Source organism: Schistocerca americana, chromosome 1, assembly GCF_021461395.2.
Source record: "Schistocerca americana isolate TAMUIC-IGC-003095 chromosome 1, iqSchAmer2.1, whole genome shotgun sequence".
Classification (NCBI taxonomy): domain Eukaryota; kingdom Metazoa; phylum Arthropoda; class Insecta; order Orthoptera; family Acrididae; genus Schistocerca; species Schistocerca americana.
This window is the reverse complement of record NC_060119.1, coordinates 119448157-119464114: the sequence shown is the minus strand read 5'-3', so window position 1 is coordinate 119464114 and position 15958 is coordinate 119448157. Positions and strand designations below refer to the sequence as shown.

Sequence of the window (15958 nt, the reverse complement as noted above, 5' to 3'; positions counted from 1 at the left end):
CGAGTACAAATGACAGCTCCGACAATGCACTGCCCTTTTATGCCTTGTGTATGTGCATCTCTCTGTGCTAAAACACACACACACACACACACACACACACACACACACACACACACACAGAGAGAGAGAGAGAGAGAGAGAGAGAGAGAGAGAGAAACTTTTGTCTATGTCTGATGAAGGACTTAGTCCAATAGCTAATAATATCTAGCAGTCTTTTTCAATGAGCCTGCCTGCCACTCAATGCCTCCTTTATCTTGTGAGAAGCAATGTGTCCTTTTCATATTATTGTTATTCGATCTCAGATTTTCCATTGTTTTTATAAACATAACACCATTTCCTTCCAGGGATTCATATTTTGTGACATTTTTGTATTAGGTACGGTATTTACAGTACAAAAACATTTGCACAACCTATCCAATTAACCTCTGTTTCAACATTTTTCACACCTGTATCCACTTGTCCACTGCGATCTCTGTAGAAAATCACAACCGGCCAGTGGACTGCCCCAGACAAGAGTAGTCTAAAGTAAGCATCCATGTCCTGCTTGAGGAGGATGGTGCTATAGCATAAAACGCAGGCAGGAATTGCCTGCTCCCTGTTTCACTGAGCATTAACACCTACCTGGTGGGCCTTGAGGTGGTCCATGATGTGGAGGCCCTCCTTGCTGATCAGGACCGCCATCAGGTTTATGCGGAGGTCCCCCCGGAGGTCCAAGTGTTGGGGCATGACCTTGCTGCTGCTGAGGTGGTGGACCTTGACCTTGATTTACTCCTGCTTGCTGGGCCATCACTTCAACCTTTAATTAAAATTTCAAATGATAATCACAAATTGTCTTTTGCACTTCTCACTCTACACTTGAAATGTACAATAACATGTTTCCTACCCAAACTGTATTTATCAATGATCAGTCTAGTGACTGGTCAATTTCAAGCCACTATCACACCAAATGAAACATTACCCCCCTTTTGGTAAAAACACATTTGTATGACAGCAAAATTTAGCACATGCACACAGACTACCAGTGATACTATGTCACTGAAAACTTACTTCAGTTACTTAATTTTCCTCTCTGTATTGGTTTAAAATCCTGCTACAACTCTAAATGTGTTCAAATTTTATTTTGTGGAGCACAATATATGATCTAAGTTATTACATATGCACCATAATGGTCAATGGGCCAATTGTTAGTAAATATATCGTACACAAGGAAAAATATACCAGCACAAGCAATAATTATAAAGCACTCAAGTCAAGGTTGGCAGTCACAGGTTTTATGCATTTCAAACCCAGTGATTTCTAAAACCACTTTTTCTGTACTTTATTTCATCACCAACATTTTGATCGAGACCCCACACACATCAACAATATGCCTCCTCTGCTGTGGTCTACTTCTTGCACTCTCCCGCAAATCACCTTTTAATATTAATCTATAGCAGATGGCCACAAAGTCCATCACTCCATCTTTCTCTAGGCCTGGCTAGAAACCTTCTTTTCCCAGTGTGTGTGTGTGTGTGAGTGTGTGTGTGTGTGTGTGTGTGTGTGTGTGTGTGATTCATAGCCTGTCGCAGAGGTGGGAGAAATGTATAAATTGCAACAGAGATTATTTTGAATAAAATATTGTTTATCAGTTTCAAACAACAGATGTGTACTTATTGCAACCAAATTCCAGTTTCATACTTTTGCACCTGGTAAGTTTACAGAGACAGATGAATCTGATAAAGATCATATTGCTCAAAGCCCATAATCGAATCAAATGAAGAAACTTGTGAGCAAAGATTGTTTCAGTTTCTATGAATTCTTAAAAAATGAATTGCTGCCTTCTTCAAGGTGATCATGTACACCCTCATAAAATCCTAATTGCAAAAGAAGTCAAACAATGGTAAGAAAGACAGAAATGAAGAGGTAAGGGAACTGTATAGAGTGCTGTGAAAAAATATTCATCAGATAAATTAATGCTAAATATAAATGGCTAAAATTTAAATCAGTCTGCACGGTATAAATATCATTTAAAAAATCTAAACCAACTAAAAAAATCAGTAACCAATCCATTTCTCGTAATCTTCAGACAAGTTTTTCTACATAAAAACAAACACCAGCAAAGGAAGTGTGTTACCTGTTCTTGTGTGATGACTTTGACATTAGGGCCCTCGGGCTTGGTCCATGTTGTCTCTCTCGTCCGAGCATTATAAAAGTAAGACTTGCCTTCACCAGTTTTTGTTTCAACCCAGATGTCTCCACTAAGATCCATACCGGGCATCACATTCTGAAAACCAGCAATAAACTACCTCACTTATCGATAATCAGTAACAATACAAAAACAATTTAATAAAGCCCAGCACTAAACCAAAATTGACAAACTATATCAAAATAATGCAGTTACACAAACATAATATTACTTCAGTTTGGAAAGGTGATATAAGGCAAAAAATGATATATAACTCACCACTGTAATTTTTACATTTGACACGAGGCAACAGAGCACCAGCCATTTATAAACTTTAAACATCTAAAGTAAATATACAACAACAACTTTCAAGATATATAATTTCTACCGAAGTCACTAAACTGTGAAACAGAGCAACAATAAATATATATTGTAAAAGAATGGTTTTCATTACACTTTCAAAAAGAAGAAAAAGCAACCAAACAGCTTCAGCCGGGAAATTTGATGGCTGCTGAAAAGAGTATGAAATAGATTAGACATTAATATACAAGGAAGCACGTGATACAGTTGGTAATAATAATTGATACCAAACAATGACCCTAATGAACAAGGATTACAGTTTAAAACTGAAATAACCAGTCCAATGTGTTTTCGAAATTACAGGAAAGTCAGTTATGAGTAAAAACTGACTCTAGAATGTCATCCCAGATTGCTTCTCAAAACATGTCCCAGGCTGCGGAAGCAGTCTAATGTGTCACTGTGTCACATGGGTAAGTCAGAGGAGAGATATCCAGGAATGAAAGTGTGTGTTTCCGTGAACTTTTGGGTGGTTATATGGAACAACTACAGTTCCGAAAAATGGTACAAATAGATTTTTTTTTTCTTTTTCTTTTACCTTTACAGGCAGATTTATTCCTTTAATATGTTATGAATCATCATCTTACCTCATAATACTGCTGCTACTGTTTCTGTCTGGACTTCCATATCTGTGTTTTACTAAATGTTTTATTCCACATGAATCACTGACATACATAGTAGCAAGCGTTTGTTACACCTTATGCATCCAACACACGAACCAGTGCTTCATGACGAAAAAGGTCAATAGATTTTCGTATGTCGTGCTCCACTCTAACAAACATATTTTCCACGAACTATGAGCACCTGTTTCTGTTCCAGAATAAAATTCTAACTTTCTTTGCTTCCAACACTGACATCATTGCTGTATTTCTGAGTGCAGAATTACAAACAAAATTGTTATGAAAGAATAAATGCCATCTACATATACAGAGTAGCTAAATTCCTTTTAAGACTTTGAGGACTTGTAGTGGGGATCCCAATGGTTAATTTTAGTATAGCAACCTATGTCTGAACACACACACACAGTTATCTTGCTACATGCTGCTCATCATATGGGTCCACTTTCAAGAACAGGTTGATGTGATGACCACTGATGTCAACACACAAGTGGTACCTTTGCATCGCATTCAAATACACACAATCACCAATCACTGGTCCTCCAGAATCTGCCACAGCCATAACCTATGGCAGTAGATCTTCCTTGGACACATACCTAGCAGATTCAAATAGGGAGAACATGCTAGCCAAGAGATCAAGCCACCATGACCTACCCACTGTTGCTCAAATCGTTGGTCCAGACGATCTCTGACTATTTGTGAAAAACGACATGGTGTGTTCTTGTGCTGAAACCACATGCTTTGACAAACATGATGTGTCCCATCTTCCAAGAGCCCATGCAGTACGCTGTCAAGGAATCTCAAGTACACGGTGACGAATGTACCCGTCTCTAAGGGCTGCTGGTAGACTGTAACAAAGAGGGAATGCAAAGTGTGGGAAACACTCTGCATACAACTGACTGCACCAAGTTTCACCATACATTAACATCATGGTGACATGCTCTGCAAATGTGTCATTCACCATGGTCAACAGCACCAGACAAAAAATAAAATGTATGTACACCTTGAATTCTGTACTGTAGTGAATGATTACTGATGTACAGTAGAACAGTATGAACAAAGACCACAAGCACAACTAGTAGTGGAGTATAAATGAAAACCTGAAACACAACAGCAACTACCAACCTCTCCGGACAGACAAACTCAACTTAATGGTATGGAAACAAACCTGTAGTGATCATGAGATGTCAGCTGATTAGTGAATGAAGTGTGTAACACTCTCGTCAGTGGCACTGACTAGGGTGAGAGAGATTTGAACATGTCTTGTGGAATTATGCATGTAGCAGGAAAACAGTACAGTTCCAGAGAAGAGTTTCTATGCTGAACTTTATTGTCTTGCTCCTCAATAAAAGTCCTTAACACCTGTAAAGGTAATTTAGTTAACACCTTGTGTACAGAAACCTCAATAGTTAGTACTTAAATGTACAGAGGCAGCCACCAACTGATTCTGCCATGGGCAGGAAATTCTCATTTTTGCAGTGTTCCCACAACACTACACACAAATACATAGATGGCAGCCTACAACACTACAGTTAAGGCATGTACCTTACGAATACTGCAGGGTGAATTCTACACTTTGTTACTACTCATGTCATGAGTATGTAGGTCACAAACATATAGACCATACTCACCCAATTAGAAGACGACTGTTTTGCAAAACTGTCATTCGAAAAACACAGGGTCATCTTACAACTGCAGATAAAGCTTTGGTTGCTGAGGTCAGTATATGTACATTGTGTAAAGGCATAATATAAGGTTCGTCTTACATTCCCAGATGAAGGTTTGGGAGCCGAGGTCACACACAGATTTGACGATATCAGTATGCTAGGATGGGATGTAGTGGTACCAGATTGGCAGAATGTGAAGAGAGAAGCTATGATTGGGCAGTACATTTTGTAGTACTGTCAACCATGAAAATACATCCATCTACCACATTTGAACAATGGTTCACCTGAATCTAAATATACTTTGGACTGAACTGACTTTACAAATGAACAAATACTCAGCAACAAAACACACATCTTCAGGACAAATTAATTTTAACATAAATATGTTTCCACAGAACACTCTAAATGCGGCACAATAAATAAAACATGAGATTCAACAATGGTATAATAGCAGCATTGTTGATTTTCAAGACTGGTACAAATCATGAAGCACTCTTTTAGCTGTAAGCAGTCTGTTTTCTGCAGATTCAGCACTGGCGAAGCGAAGATAATACATTATTATTCAGTTGGTTAATACTGTATGAACAGTAAATTATGGTGATTGATAATGGATGGAAATAATAGCCCTGATTTTGTTGAGAAACATGGATCTACAGGTTTGCATCTCACAACTGATTCACACAGACAATATGACATTCATTTTAAATTAATGGTTGTGCACAAAGGACAGGTCACAAAAAATTGTGCAGCAGGAAGAAAATTTGATGTCACAGAAGTGACTTAATATGTAGAATCAGTTGAATAATAAATCAGAGGTCACCAGCCGTACACGCAATGAAGGCTCTTGATTAACCTAGAGATCATCTGAATGGAGGTGCTGGAAATAAAGAGGAATTTTCTAACTACATGTGCCTACAACTTCAAATGAGGTTTGAGTTGGTGTGTGATGATAGTGTAAATGATGGGGCTTACGTTGTAATGCAGAACAACACTGGCTCTGCACTTGGCATTGCTCTTGGTTTATCATGTCATATAATCTACTTAAGAAAACACCACTACTTTTTACGATGTATAGTGTTAACTTTTTTTCTTTCAGATGTTGTGATAAGTTTATAGAAAATACATTTTGGAAATTTGATTAGTCATAGTACGTAGCAAATAAAAATGTCTGAGGGAAGCTTTTCAGAAGTAATAGGCAATCCTATATTCAAGGTTGTCTTATAATAAGGTAAATGTGATATATACTCTTCAACACACTGACTTATGTTTAATCAACATTTTGTTTCTCTAGGGCTACTAATACAGGTTTTGTTGACAGTGTTCTCAAAATTTATTAATCCCAAACAAGGTTGTAATTCATTCACACTTCTATGTTCAATTTGTGAAAAAACAAATCAATGCATAGGAAATGGCAGTCTCAGTGCTCTCAGGAAGGGGAGAAATCTGTCTAGTAATTTGAGTAATAATGGGAAGGATAGATTGCTATTCACTGAAGAGATGACATGTTGAGCTGCAGACATGCACAATGAAAAAAGTGTTACACATCAAGCGCTCTCAACCACAGCCTTCATCGAAAAAGAGAAACACACACACACACACACACACACACACACACACACACACACACACAACCACCATCTCTGGCTGCTCAGGCCAGTTGTTGTTGTTGTTGTGGTCTTCAGTCCTGAGACTGGTTTGCTGTAGCTCTCCATGCTACTCTATCCTATGCAAGCTTCTTCATCTCCCAGTACCTACTGCAGCCTACATCCTTCTGAATCTATTTAGTGTATTCATCTCTTGGTCTCCCTCTACAATTTTTATACTCCACGCTGCCCTCCAGTACTAAATTGGTGATCCCTCGATGTCTCAAAACATGTCCTACCAACCGATTCCTTCTTCTAGTCAAGTTGTGCCACAAGCTCCTCTCTTCTCCCCAATTGTATTCAATACTGCCTCATTGGTTATGTGATTTACCCATCTAATCTTCAGCATTCTTCTGTAGCACCACATTTCGAAAGCTTCTATTCTCTTCTTGTCTCAACTATTTATCGATCACATTTCACTTCCCTACATGGCTACACACCATACAAATACTTTCAGAAATGACTTCCTGACATTTAAATCTATACTCGACGTTAACAAATTTTTCTTCTTCAGAAACGCTTTCCTTGCCATTGCCAGTCTACATTTTATATCCTCTCTACTTCGACCATCATCAGTTATTTTGCCCCCCAAATAGCAAAACTCCTTTACTACTTTAAGTGTCTCATTTCCTAATCTAATTCCCTCAGCATCATCCAACTTAATTCAACTACATTCCATTATCCTTGTTTTGCTTTTGTTGATGCTCATCTTACACCCTCCTTTCAAGACACTGTCCATCCCGTTCAACTGCTCTTCCAAGTCCTTTGCTGTCTCTGACAGAATTACAGTGTCATCGGCGAACCTCAAAGTTTTTATTTCTTCTCCATGGATTTTAATACCTACTCCAAACTTTTCTTTTGTTTCCTTTATTGCTTGCTCAATATACAGATTGAATAACAATGGGGATAGGCTACAACCCTGTCTCACTCCCTTCCCTACCACTGCTTCCCTTTCATGCCCCTCGACTGCCATCTGGTTTCTGTAAAAATTGTAAATAGCCTTTCGCTCCCTATATTTTACCCCTGCCACCTTTAAAATTTGAAAGAGAGTATTCCAGTCAACATTGTCAAAAGCTTTCTCTAAGTCTACAAATGCTAGAAACGTAGGTTTGTCTTTCCTTAATCTTTCTTCTAAGATAGGTCGTAGGGTCAGTATTGCCTCACGTGTTCCAACATTTCTACGGAATCCAAACTGATCTTCCCCGAGGTCGGCTTCTATCAGTTTTTCCATTTGTCTGTAAAGAATTCGCTTTAGTATTTTGCAGCTGTGGCTTATTAAACTGATAGTTCGGTAATTTTCACATCTGTCAATACTTGCTTTCTTTGGGAATTATTATATTCTTTTAGAAGTCTGAGGGTTTTCCGCCTGTCTCATACATCTTGCTCACCAGATGGTAGAGTTTTGACAGGACTGGCTCTCCCAAGGCTGTCAGTAGTTCTAATGGAATGTTGTCTATTCCGGGGGCCTTGTTTCGACTCAGGCCAGACAAACTGAATTGGAACAACACTCTGAAGTGGAGTGGGGAAGGAGGGCGGATAGTGTAGCACAGGTGAGGGAAGGGGAAACAGTGCTGCATGGCAGAGTGTCTAAGGACTAGAGGCAACAGAAAATGTTACGTAGTGCATCATCCGGAGGCCATTGGGGAGGGAGGGAGGGAGGGATGGATGGAGAGATAGATGGAGGGTGGGAAGGGGAAAAAGGGAGCAGAAAGAATAGGGGCAGAGAAAAGGAAAAGATCAGTGGGTGCACTGGCAAAGAGCAGAGCACAATGAGGATGGAGAAGTGAGGAGGACATGATAGGAAGGAGGAGATTGAAACTGTCATATGTAGGGTGTAGGAATGATAGATTACCAAAAGTTGAGGCCGGGATGATTTTGAGAGCAGAAAAATGTGTTGTAAGCGTAACGCGTAACTCCCATCTGAGCAGTTGAGAAAAGCTGGTGGTAATGGGGAGGATCCAGATGGGATGGGTTGGACAGTGAGATGGTCCACTTTGTAGTTAACTGGTTGGTAGTCATATCAATGTAAAATGCTGAGTAATGATTGCAGCAAATGGCTCCTTTGACAGGTGGTCTGGCCTCAGAGGGTAGGACAGCCTGTTGACAAGAGTGGAATAGGGAGTACTGGATTGGTAGATTGGGCAGGTCTTGCACCTGGGTCATCCACAAGGATATGATCACTGTGGCAAGGGGTTAGGTAGTGAATGGCATTCAGATGGACTAGGATGTTGTTGAGGTTGGGGTGGGCAACAGAAAACTGGTTTAGGATATGTGGGAAGGATATTGGGTAGGATATATGTGGTATCAGGGCATGATGACAGATGAAGAGGATGTGATTCACTTGTACCAGTCCAGGGTGGTATTGGGTGATTGGGGAGGGGGGGGGCACTCCTTTGTGGTCACTTTTATTGGGAGGGGGATGGGGGGAGGGGGAGGAGGATTTGGGGTGTTTGAGGATATGGCACAGGAAATTTGTCTGCAGACAAGGTTTCGGGGAAAGTGCCTGACTGAAGACCTTTGTATGACTGTCAGCATAACGGGCATGTCACTGCATACACACCATCCCCGGGTGGCTAGGCCTTATGGGAAGGATTTTGTGATGTGGAAGGGATGGAAACTATCGAAATGCAGGTACTGTTGGCTATTGGTGGGTTTAATGTGGACAGAGGTGTGGATGGAGCCCTCAGAGGGGGGTAGTCAAGGTCCAGGAAAGTGGTATGTTGGGTTGAGAAGGACCAAGTGAAATTGCTGGCAGAGAAGGTGTTGAGGTTGTGGAGAATGAAGATAGGGTGTCTTGGACCTCAGCCCAGGTCATGAAGCCAGCATCAATGAGCCTGAACCAAATAAGGGGTTTGGGGTTTTGGGAGAGGTTTCCTGTAGATGGCCCATCAACAGCCGGCATTGGATGGTGCCATGCAGATGTCCATGACTACTGCGGATTTGTTTCGATACCTTTCCTTCAAATGAGAAGCAGCTGTGGATTAGTAGGATCCAAGAGGTAAATGGGTAGGGACAATGGAGGGCCTGTGAAGGAAGTGGTTGGATCTTTGATGTGGGAGGATGGATTTGGGCAATATGTTGGAGGTATTGATCAGTGAGGGCTGAAATTCTTTCAGTGGGAGCTCAATAAGCAGTTGCAACGGGGCATCCAGGATTGTTGGGTTTGTGGATTTTGGGGAGCATGTGGCAAGTCACAGGGATGATGAGGGAAATGGATTCGTGGGAGAAGTTTTGGGAAGAGCCTAAGGCCTTAAGCAGGAATTGGAGATTACAATGGACTTCTGGAAGGGGATCACTTTGGCAGAGTTTATAGGTGAAGGAGTCAGACAAATGGCAGCAGCCTTCCATCAGGTACGCACTGTGATTCATGATTACAGTAATGGAACCTCCTCCATGAAGTAGATCACATTAGGTTAGGATCATTTGTTTAGGCTGTGCTGAAAGATTAGTGTTCTTAGGAAGGGACATGGGAAGGCTGGTACGAAGAAGAAGTCAGATGTAAGTAATTCCTGAAAGGTGCCCAGAGGGTCGTTAGGTGGAAGGGGGGGGGGGGGGGGGGGAGATCATGGTTGGGAGGGGGGTATGAACTGCGAGAAGCATTGCTCAATCAGGCTGGCTTTGGTTGGAGAGACTGGTAGCAAAGACAGGGGGAAGGGTGTATACATGGACAAGGAAAAATAATTCCCGGATTTTTACCATATTTCCTGGTTGAAAATACACTTTTTCCGTGTTAAGTGACAGTATACGTTTCCTCGACACTGTAAAACTTTTCAATCCTTTGAATGTTTATGGTTTTATACAGCGACATAGAATTTCTCGGTACTTTAGAAAACGAAACTCGGGGGAGGGGGAACACAAGTTTTGGAAAGATCTTTGAAGTGTGGCAACATGTACGCTGCATATTTTTGTGTTACAAAGGTATAAATTCAAATACCACCAATCTTCGCTTGCGACGTGCTTTTGTAAGCCAGTCATAGCTCATGTCACGTGATCTCGACAGCTGATGACAGCGTAGGGCACTTTATGTAGTCAGCCAATAGCAAGATCACTCTTAAGTAGCGCGAACATACAAATAAGGGAAGTTAATTGTTTAAATTAATATACATAGTGTTGCTACAAGAAAAACAAAGCTTTCACATATAATATTGGTCTCCAAGATTAATAAGCTGCAAGAGAAGCTAAGCTACCACATATCATGTTGATTCTTTTGGTATGTGTTACACTTTAAGATACATCACACAAATGTGCCAGTAAAATTTTTAATAAAGACGTAAATGTCTGATCTTCTGGGCTCGAAATTCTTCTAGATGGTTGTCCTCAAAGAGTTGATTTTTAAATGAGAGTCAAACGCTCAGTGACTTAAGAAATTCATCGTACATTCTCGCACGTAGTTCATCTTGCGTAAAAGGGAATTTACTTTGAAAGTAACACTATTCAAACCACCATTCGCAATATTTTCCTGCAACCTGTTAGAAACTGCTTCGTTTCAGCAGTTGCCAGAGAGCTCCAGATAACAGGAGTCACTGCGCTTGTGCAACTATAATGATGCAGGAAGCCCGTATGTTCGTACATGTAAAACATTACATGATCTTGCATTATGTCATAAAAGAAACACAGCAGAGGATACTTCAAGAGCATCAGAATTTCGTGAACCATTCTGAAATGCATAATTTGGCTTAAAGTACACAGTCATATCTCCAGATTCAGATGAAAATTTTCTTGATTAGCAGAACTGTATTATCTCATGTTTGGTTCTTTATTATGGCATAATGCCTTACGAACTAGAATATGGAAAACGTGCACTTGAAATGCAGCAAACAGTTGAAAGTAGCCAGCAGTGTGAAATTAAACACTTCGTTTCAAATAAATTGACTGTCTCAGTGGAAAAGATTAATAAAAGCCACATCTCTTTAGCAAACTGACAAAAATAACTTCATTGTTCTGCAAGGCGATTAATACTTGACTGTCAGAAAGGTGGAACTACAATAAAATCTGAAACTAATAACATATTTTAGCCTTCCGTAATTATATGAATGTATTCTAATTCATTCAATAGCTCCCAGCCATAGAATTCCGCTTTCGTTTTCAATTAATGTGAGAGCAATAACTGAAGAGGAAACAGCAAAATCACTAAACATAAACACAGGTCATGTGGAGAGTACCCACCTCCCCACTACAACTCAGACTGCTCTGTGCATCAGCCCCGGATCTACGATACTGCCGAACCAGGGCAATATTAGATAGTGCCACCCAGTCACACATCTGTAGCCAGAAGCGGGAGAAGGTAATACTCAAACGCAACTCAACTGTGCATGCACAAGAACCCACCCACAACTGCTCAAACAAATCTAATGTAACAAGCTGTCACGTCACACTCATCGGAGGCAATTTGTTGTTAGGAAGCACTGCATTGTCTTCCTAAAGCCTTTGACACACTTTGCTGTTGACAAGACGCTTGTATGAGCACTGTGTTTTGTTGTTGTATATGGTGCATTTCCTTTGCAACTTAAGTTTTATTTTCTTTTTTTCTCTTGTTCATGTTTTGTTGCTGCAGTATTATTCTGCAGAAGTGGGATACAATAGCATACTTTGTTGGAGTATTGGTTCTTACCGCTCAAAATCACAAAAATTTAACTGAAAAACAATGAAAAATTCCCGGGTTTTTACCGGTTTTCTCCTGGATGAAAAAATTCCCAGGTTTTTCCCAGATATCCCGGTTGTCCCGGGTTGTATAAGCCCTGAAACAAGTGTTTCCATTGCAGTGACTGGGAGAAAGACAATAAGTCTTTGACAAGTCCAACAAACTTAGCCTACCCCAACCGATGCCAGGACACCTGTGAAAGCAGCCATGTGATGTACCAGCTCTGCTGTAATCATTGCTCAGCTTTTCATGTTGGTATGACTACCAACCAACTGTCCACCAGGATGAATTGCCACCACCAAACTGTGGCTAAGAGCAAAGTGGACCATATTGTTGCACAACATGCAGCTGAATATAACACATTTGATTTCAATGGCTGCTTCACAACTCAAGCCATCTGGATCCTCCTCTCCACAACCAGGTTTTCTGAACAGCACAGATGGCAGTTGTATTCTAAATGTTCCCACCACCTCTGCTCTCCCAACTCATGTCCCCATCCTCACTGTGCACTGCACTCTGCCAATGCATTCACCAATCTTTTTCCCTTCGCTGTCCATTCCCTCCCTCCCCCACAGCCTCTTGATGCTGCACCGGGTAGCCTTGTCTGCCACCTCTAGTAGCTGAATGCTACACCAGGCAGCACTGTTTTCTCTTCCCTCACCTGTATCCTGCTGTCCCTCGCCCTTCCCTGCAGCATTACAGATTATTGCTCGATGCATTTCAGTTTCAGTCTGGCCTGAGCAGCCTGAGATAGTGGTCATGTGTGTGTGACACGCTTGCTTGAATGAATCAATGTGTGTTTCTCTTTTCTGATGATGGTTTGGTTGAAAACTTTTTGTCATGCCTGGGTGCAACTCAATGTGTCATCTTTACAGTGATTAAGACTATCCTTTCCATTATTGTCGATATGCAACCTGGACTTTCCATTGTTTGTTTAATAATTTGCATATTCATAGAACCATTTCTATAAAGTAAGAATGTGGACACTCACAGGAGGAGGATTCATGGGAGAGGGCATAGGTCCACCATGACCAGGTGGAGGGCCTTGCTGTTGCTGCTGCTGTTGCTGCTGTTGAGGAGGCTGCTGTGGGGGACCTTGCTGCTGTTGAGGCTGCTGCTGTTGCTGTTGTGGCTGCTGCTGCTGTTGCGGCTGCTGTGGTGGCGGTTGCTGCTGCTGTTGCTGAGGCTGTTGCCCTGGTCCACCCTGCGGTGGTGGACCCTGCTGTGGACCAGCACCACCACCCTGCTGCGGCGGCGGACATCCAACTGGTGGCGGTGGACCGTAAGGACCAGGTGGTGGCATTCCCATGTGACCCATCATGTGAGGTGGAGGAGGCTGATTAACACACAAAAAAAGGTACTGAAGAGCACACAGTTATATAAGAGAGAAGTGCAGGCTCAGTCAGAAAGCAAGCTCTATGACTCATCTTTACGAAGTGTGCAATTCAGTACAACCATGTACTTCAGCTAGTTCGTGTCAGGATATACTGTTGAAACTGTACACAACTAAAACATACATGAAATTCTGACAAGGTACTTATGAATTATCTAAGACTTGCAAAGCACCTCACTTTTTGGATATGTCAAATGTAGTATGTGAATAGAAGTGTCATATAGGAATGAAGTGTTCAATGTAAAACAATGACTTTTGTGAAAGTTTGGCAGTATTCTGCAGTTCAAATGTGGTGTTGGCTGAACCAGATGAGAATATAATTGGAAAGTTTACTGATAACTTAATAATCCAAGATTTAATATACAGATTAAAAAATGTTAAGATACACAGAGCTGCTGAAGCTTGAAGCCTTTGTTAGTAACAAAATTCTGACTAGGCATTCAAGAGTGTTTTTATAAAACTTAATGACAGTACTTTTTTTAAAAATGTAACTAAAATCTGGCAGAAAAAAATTCTGCATCTGATGTACCTGAAAGCACATAACATGCTCTTCGCAAGGTTAGATGTAGTTCTCTTTACAAAGTACTGTCATCTAGGTAACAAAGAGGAAAAAAGTCCGTTAATAAGCTCATAAAGTACCATACAGTTATGTAAATGATTAAGATCTTTATCACACATTACCAAACATATGTATCAACTAGCTAGGCAACTTTCATAGCACTCACCTTCTGTTCAAGTGATACCAAAATGTAACAGCATATTAAGGTAAACAAAAGTAGTGGATACAATGTGGAATCAATGTGAGAGAAACTTCAATGCCAATGAAGCTTCTGTTGCTGGAACAGTCATTTGGTAACCATGGGATAATGGATTTCTATTGTCTCTATCAATTAACTGAGGAAAGGAAGTATGAGACAATGTTGTATTTTACTTTCTGTTTTTCTGTTTTTTAGTTTCTGATATTGCTCCACTACTCTACTTCTAGTACTGAGTTCTTGATTAAAAAAGTAAGTAGTTACCAGACTATATTTTGATGAGTAATAGGTACAAGAATGCAGTGAGAAAAAACTCAGATACTACCACAAGCTGACATTGATAGTGATCACATGTTACAATGGTGTACGAGGTGTGATTGGAAAGTTTGAAGAATTGATCCGCTACTGCTTACTGCTTTGGCAGGCAGATACACAGAGTGTGGGGAGTGAGTCATTGCCTTGTCCTTGAACGCCCTCTGACAGGAAACTGTGTTTCCTTTATTCAGTTCATTGTGGCAGCTGGTTGACTGCACGTCTGTTAGGGCTTATTGCTGGATTCTGTCTGTGAGAAAATGAACGTAAAAACAGAGCAACGACTGTGTGAAATTTTGTTTTAAAACCAGGAAATCAGCTTCTGAGATTTACGGACTATTAAAAATAGCTTTTGGAGATAATTGTATGAGCCAGTCTGGTTCAACAGATTTAAAAATGGCCTTGAATCATTTGAAGATGAACCACAGTCCGGCCGTCCTCCCACCTCAAAAACCAATGAAAATGTTGCGAAAGTTCGCGACTTAGTGTGCTCTGATCGTAGACTTACAATTAAGGAGATGGCTGATGAACTTAATTTAAGTTTCTATGCAGTTCAGTCAATTTTAACTGGTGATTTGAACACACATCAAGTGTCAGCAAAATACATTCTAAAAGTGGTGTCAAGTGCCCAGAGACAATAACGGCCTGAAGTGAGCCAATAACTCATTAATTAGACTGAAAATAACCCAGATTTGTTAAACAGGTGTAATTACAGGTGACGAATCGTAGGTATATGGATATGACCCTGAAACCAAAGTGCAGTCTTCACAGTGGAAGATGCCAGATTCACCACAACAGAAAAAAGCATGGTAAAGTTGGTCGAAGGTGAAGACAATGTTTGTGATTTTTTTTTATTCTACCAGTATTGTGCATCATGAATTTACCCCTGGAAGACAGACAATTAGCCAAGAATACTACAAAAGTGCCCTTGAGTGTTTTCGTGAAAAGTTGTGGAAGAAAGGGCCTGCAATGTGGAAAGACAGGAGTTGGGTGCTACACTATGACAATGTTCCGGCTCATCGTGCCTTGTCCATCATTGAATTTTTGGCCAACTTCCTTTGCTTCCACAGCCACCACATTCCCCTGATTTGGCCCCTGCGGACTTCTATCTGTTTCCTAAACTGAAATTTTCACTGAAAAGGAAGCGATTTGACTTAATTGAAGAATACGGAGAGCGTCCGTAACACACTTCAGGAAAAAATTTCCAGGATTTTTTCCAAAAGAGGGAAACACCGTGGAGTTCAGTTGCATTCAGTCAGAAGGGGGCTATTTTGAAGGAGATGCACCACAGTAGCATGGAAGTACCACCATTGTACAGTTACAAGCCCATTCTTAAAACTTTCCAATCACACCTCATACATGGAAGAAAGCATATACGTGATGAGATCCGAGCAGAGAGGGATGGAGAA

The 15958-nt window shown here is 40.8% G+C and overlaps 1 protein-coding gene across 1 annotated transcript in view; it reads right to left on the bottom strand.

Annotated features, from left to right (window-relative positions):
* Positions 1-15958, bottom strand: part of LOC124549987 (transcription elongation regulator 1) — a 250239-nt gene that overhangs the window by 166208 nt on the left and 68073 nt on the right. Inside the window, exons 3-5 of the mRNA XM_047125278.1 lie at positions 13081-13425; positions 2114-2263; positions 622-796 (exon numbers count right to left, since the gene is read on the bottom strand). Coding sequence (XP_046981234.1) covers positions 622-796; positions 2114-2263; positions 13081-13425 — 670 coding nt within the window. The remainder of the gene's footprint in view (positions 1-621; positions 797-2113; positions 2264-13080; positions 13426-15958) is intronic.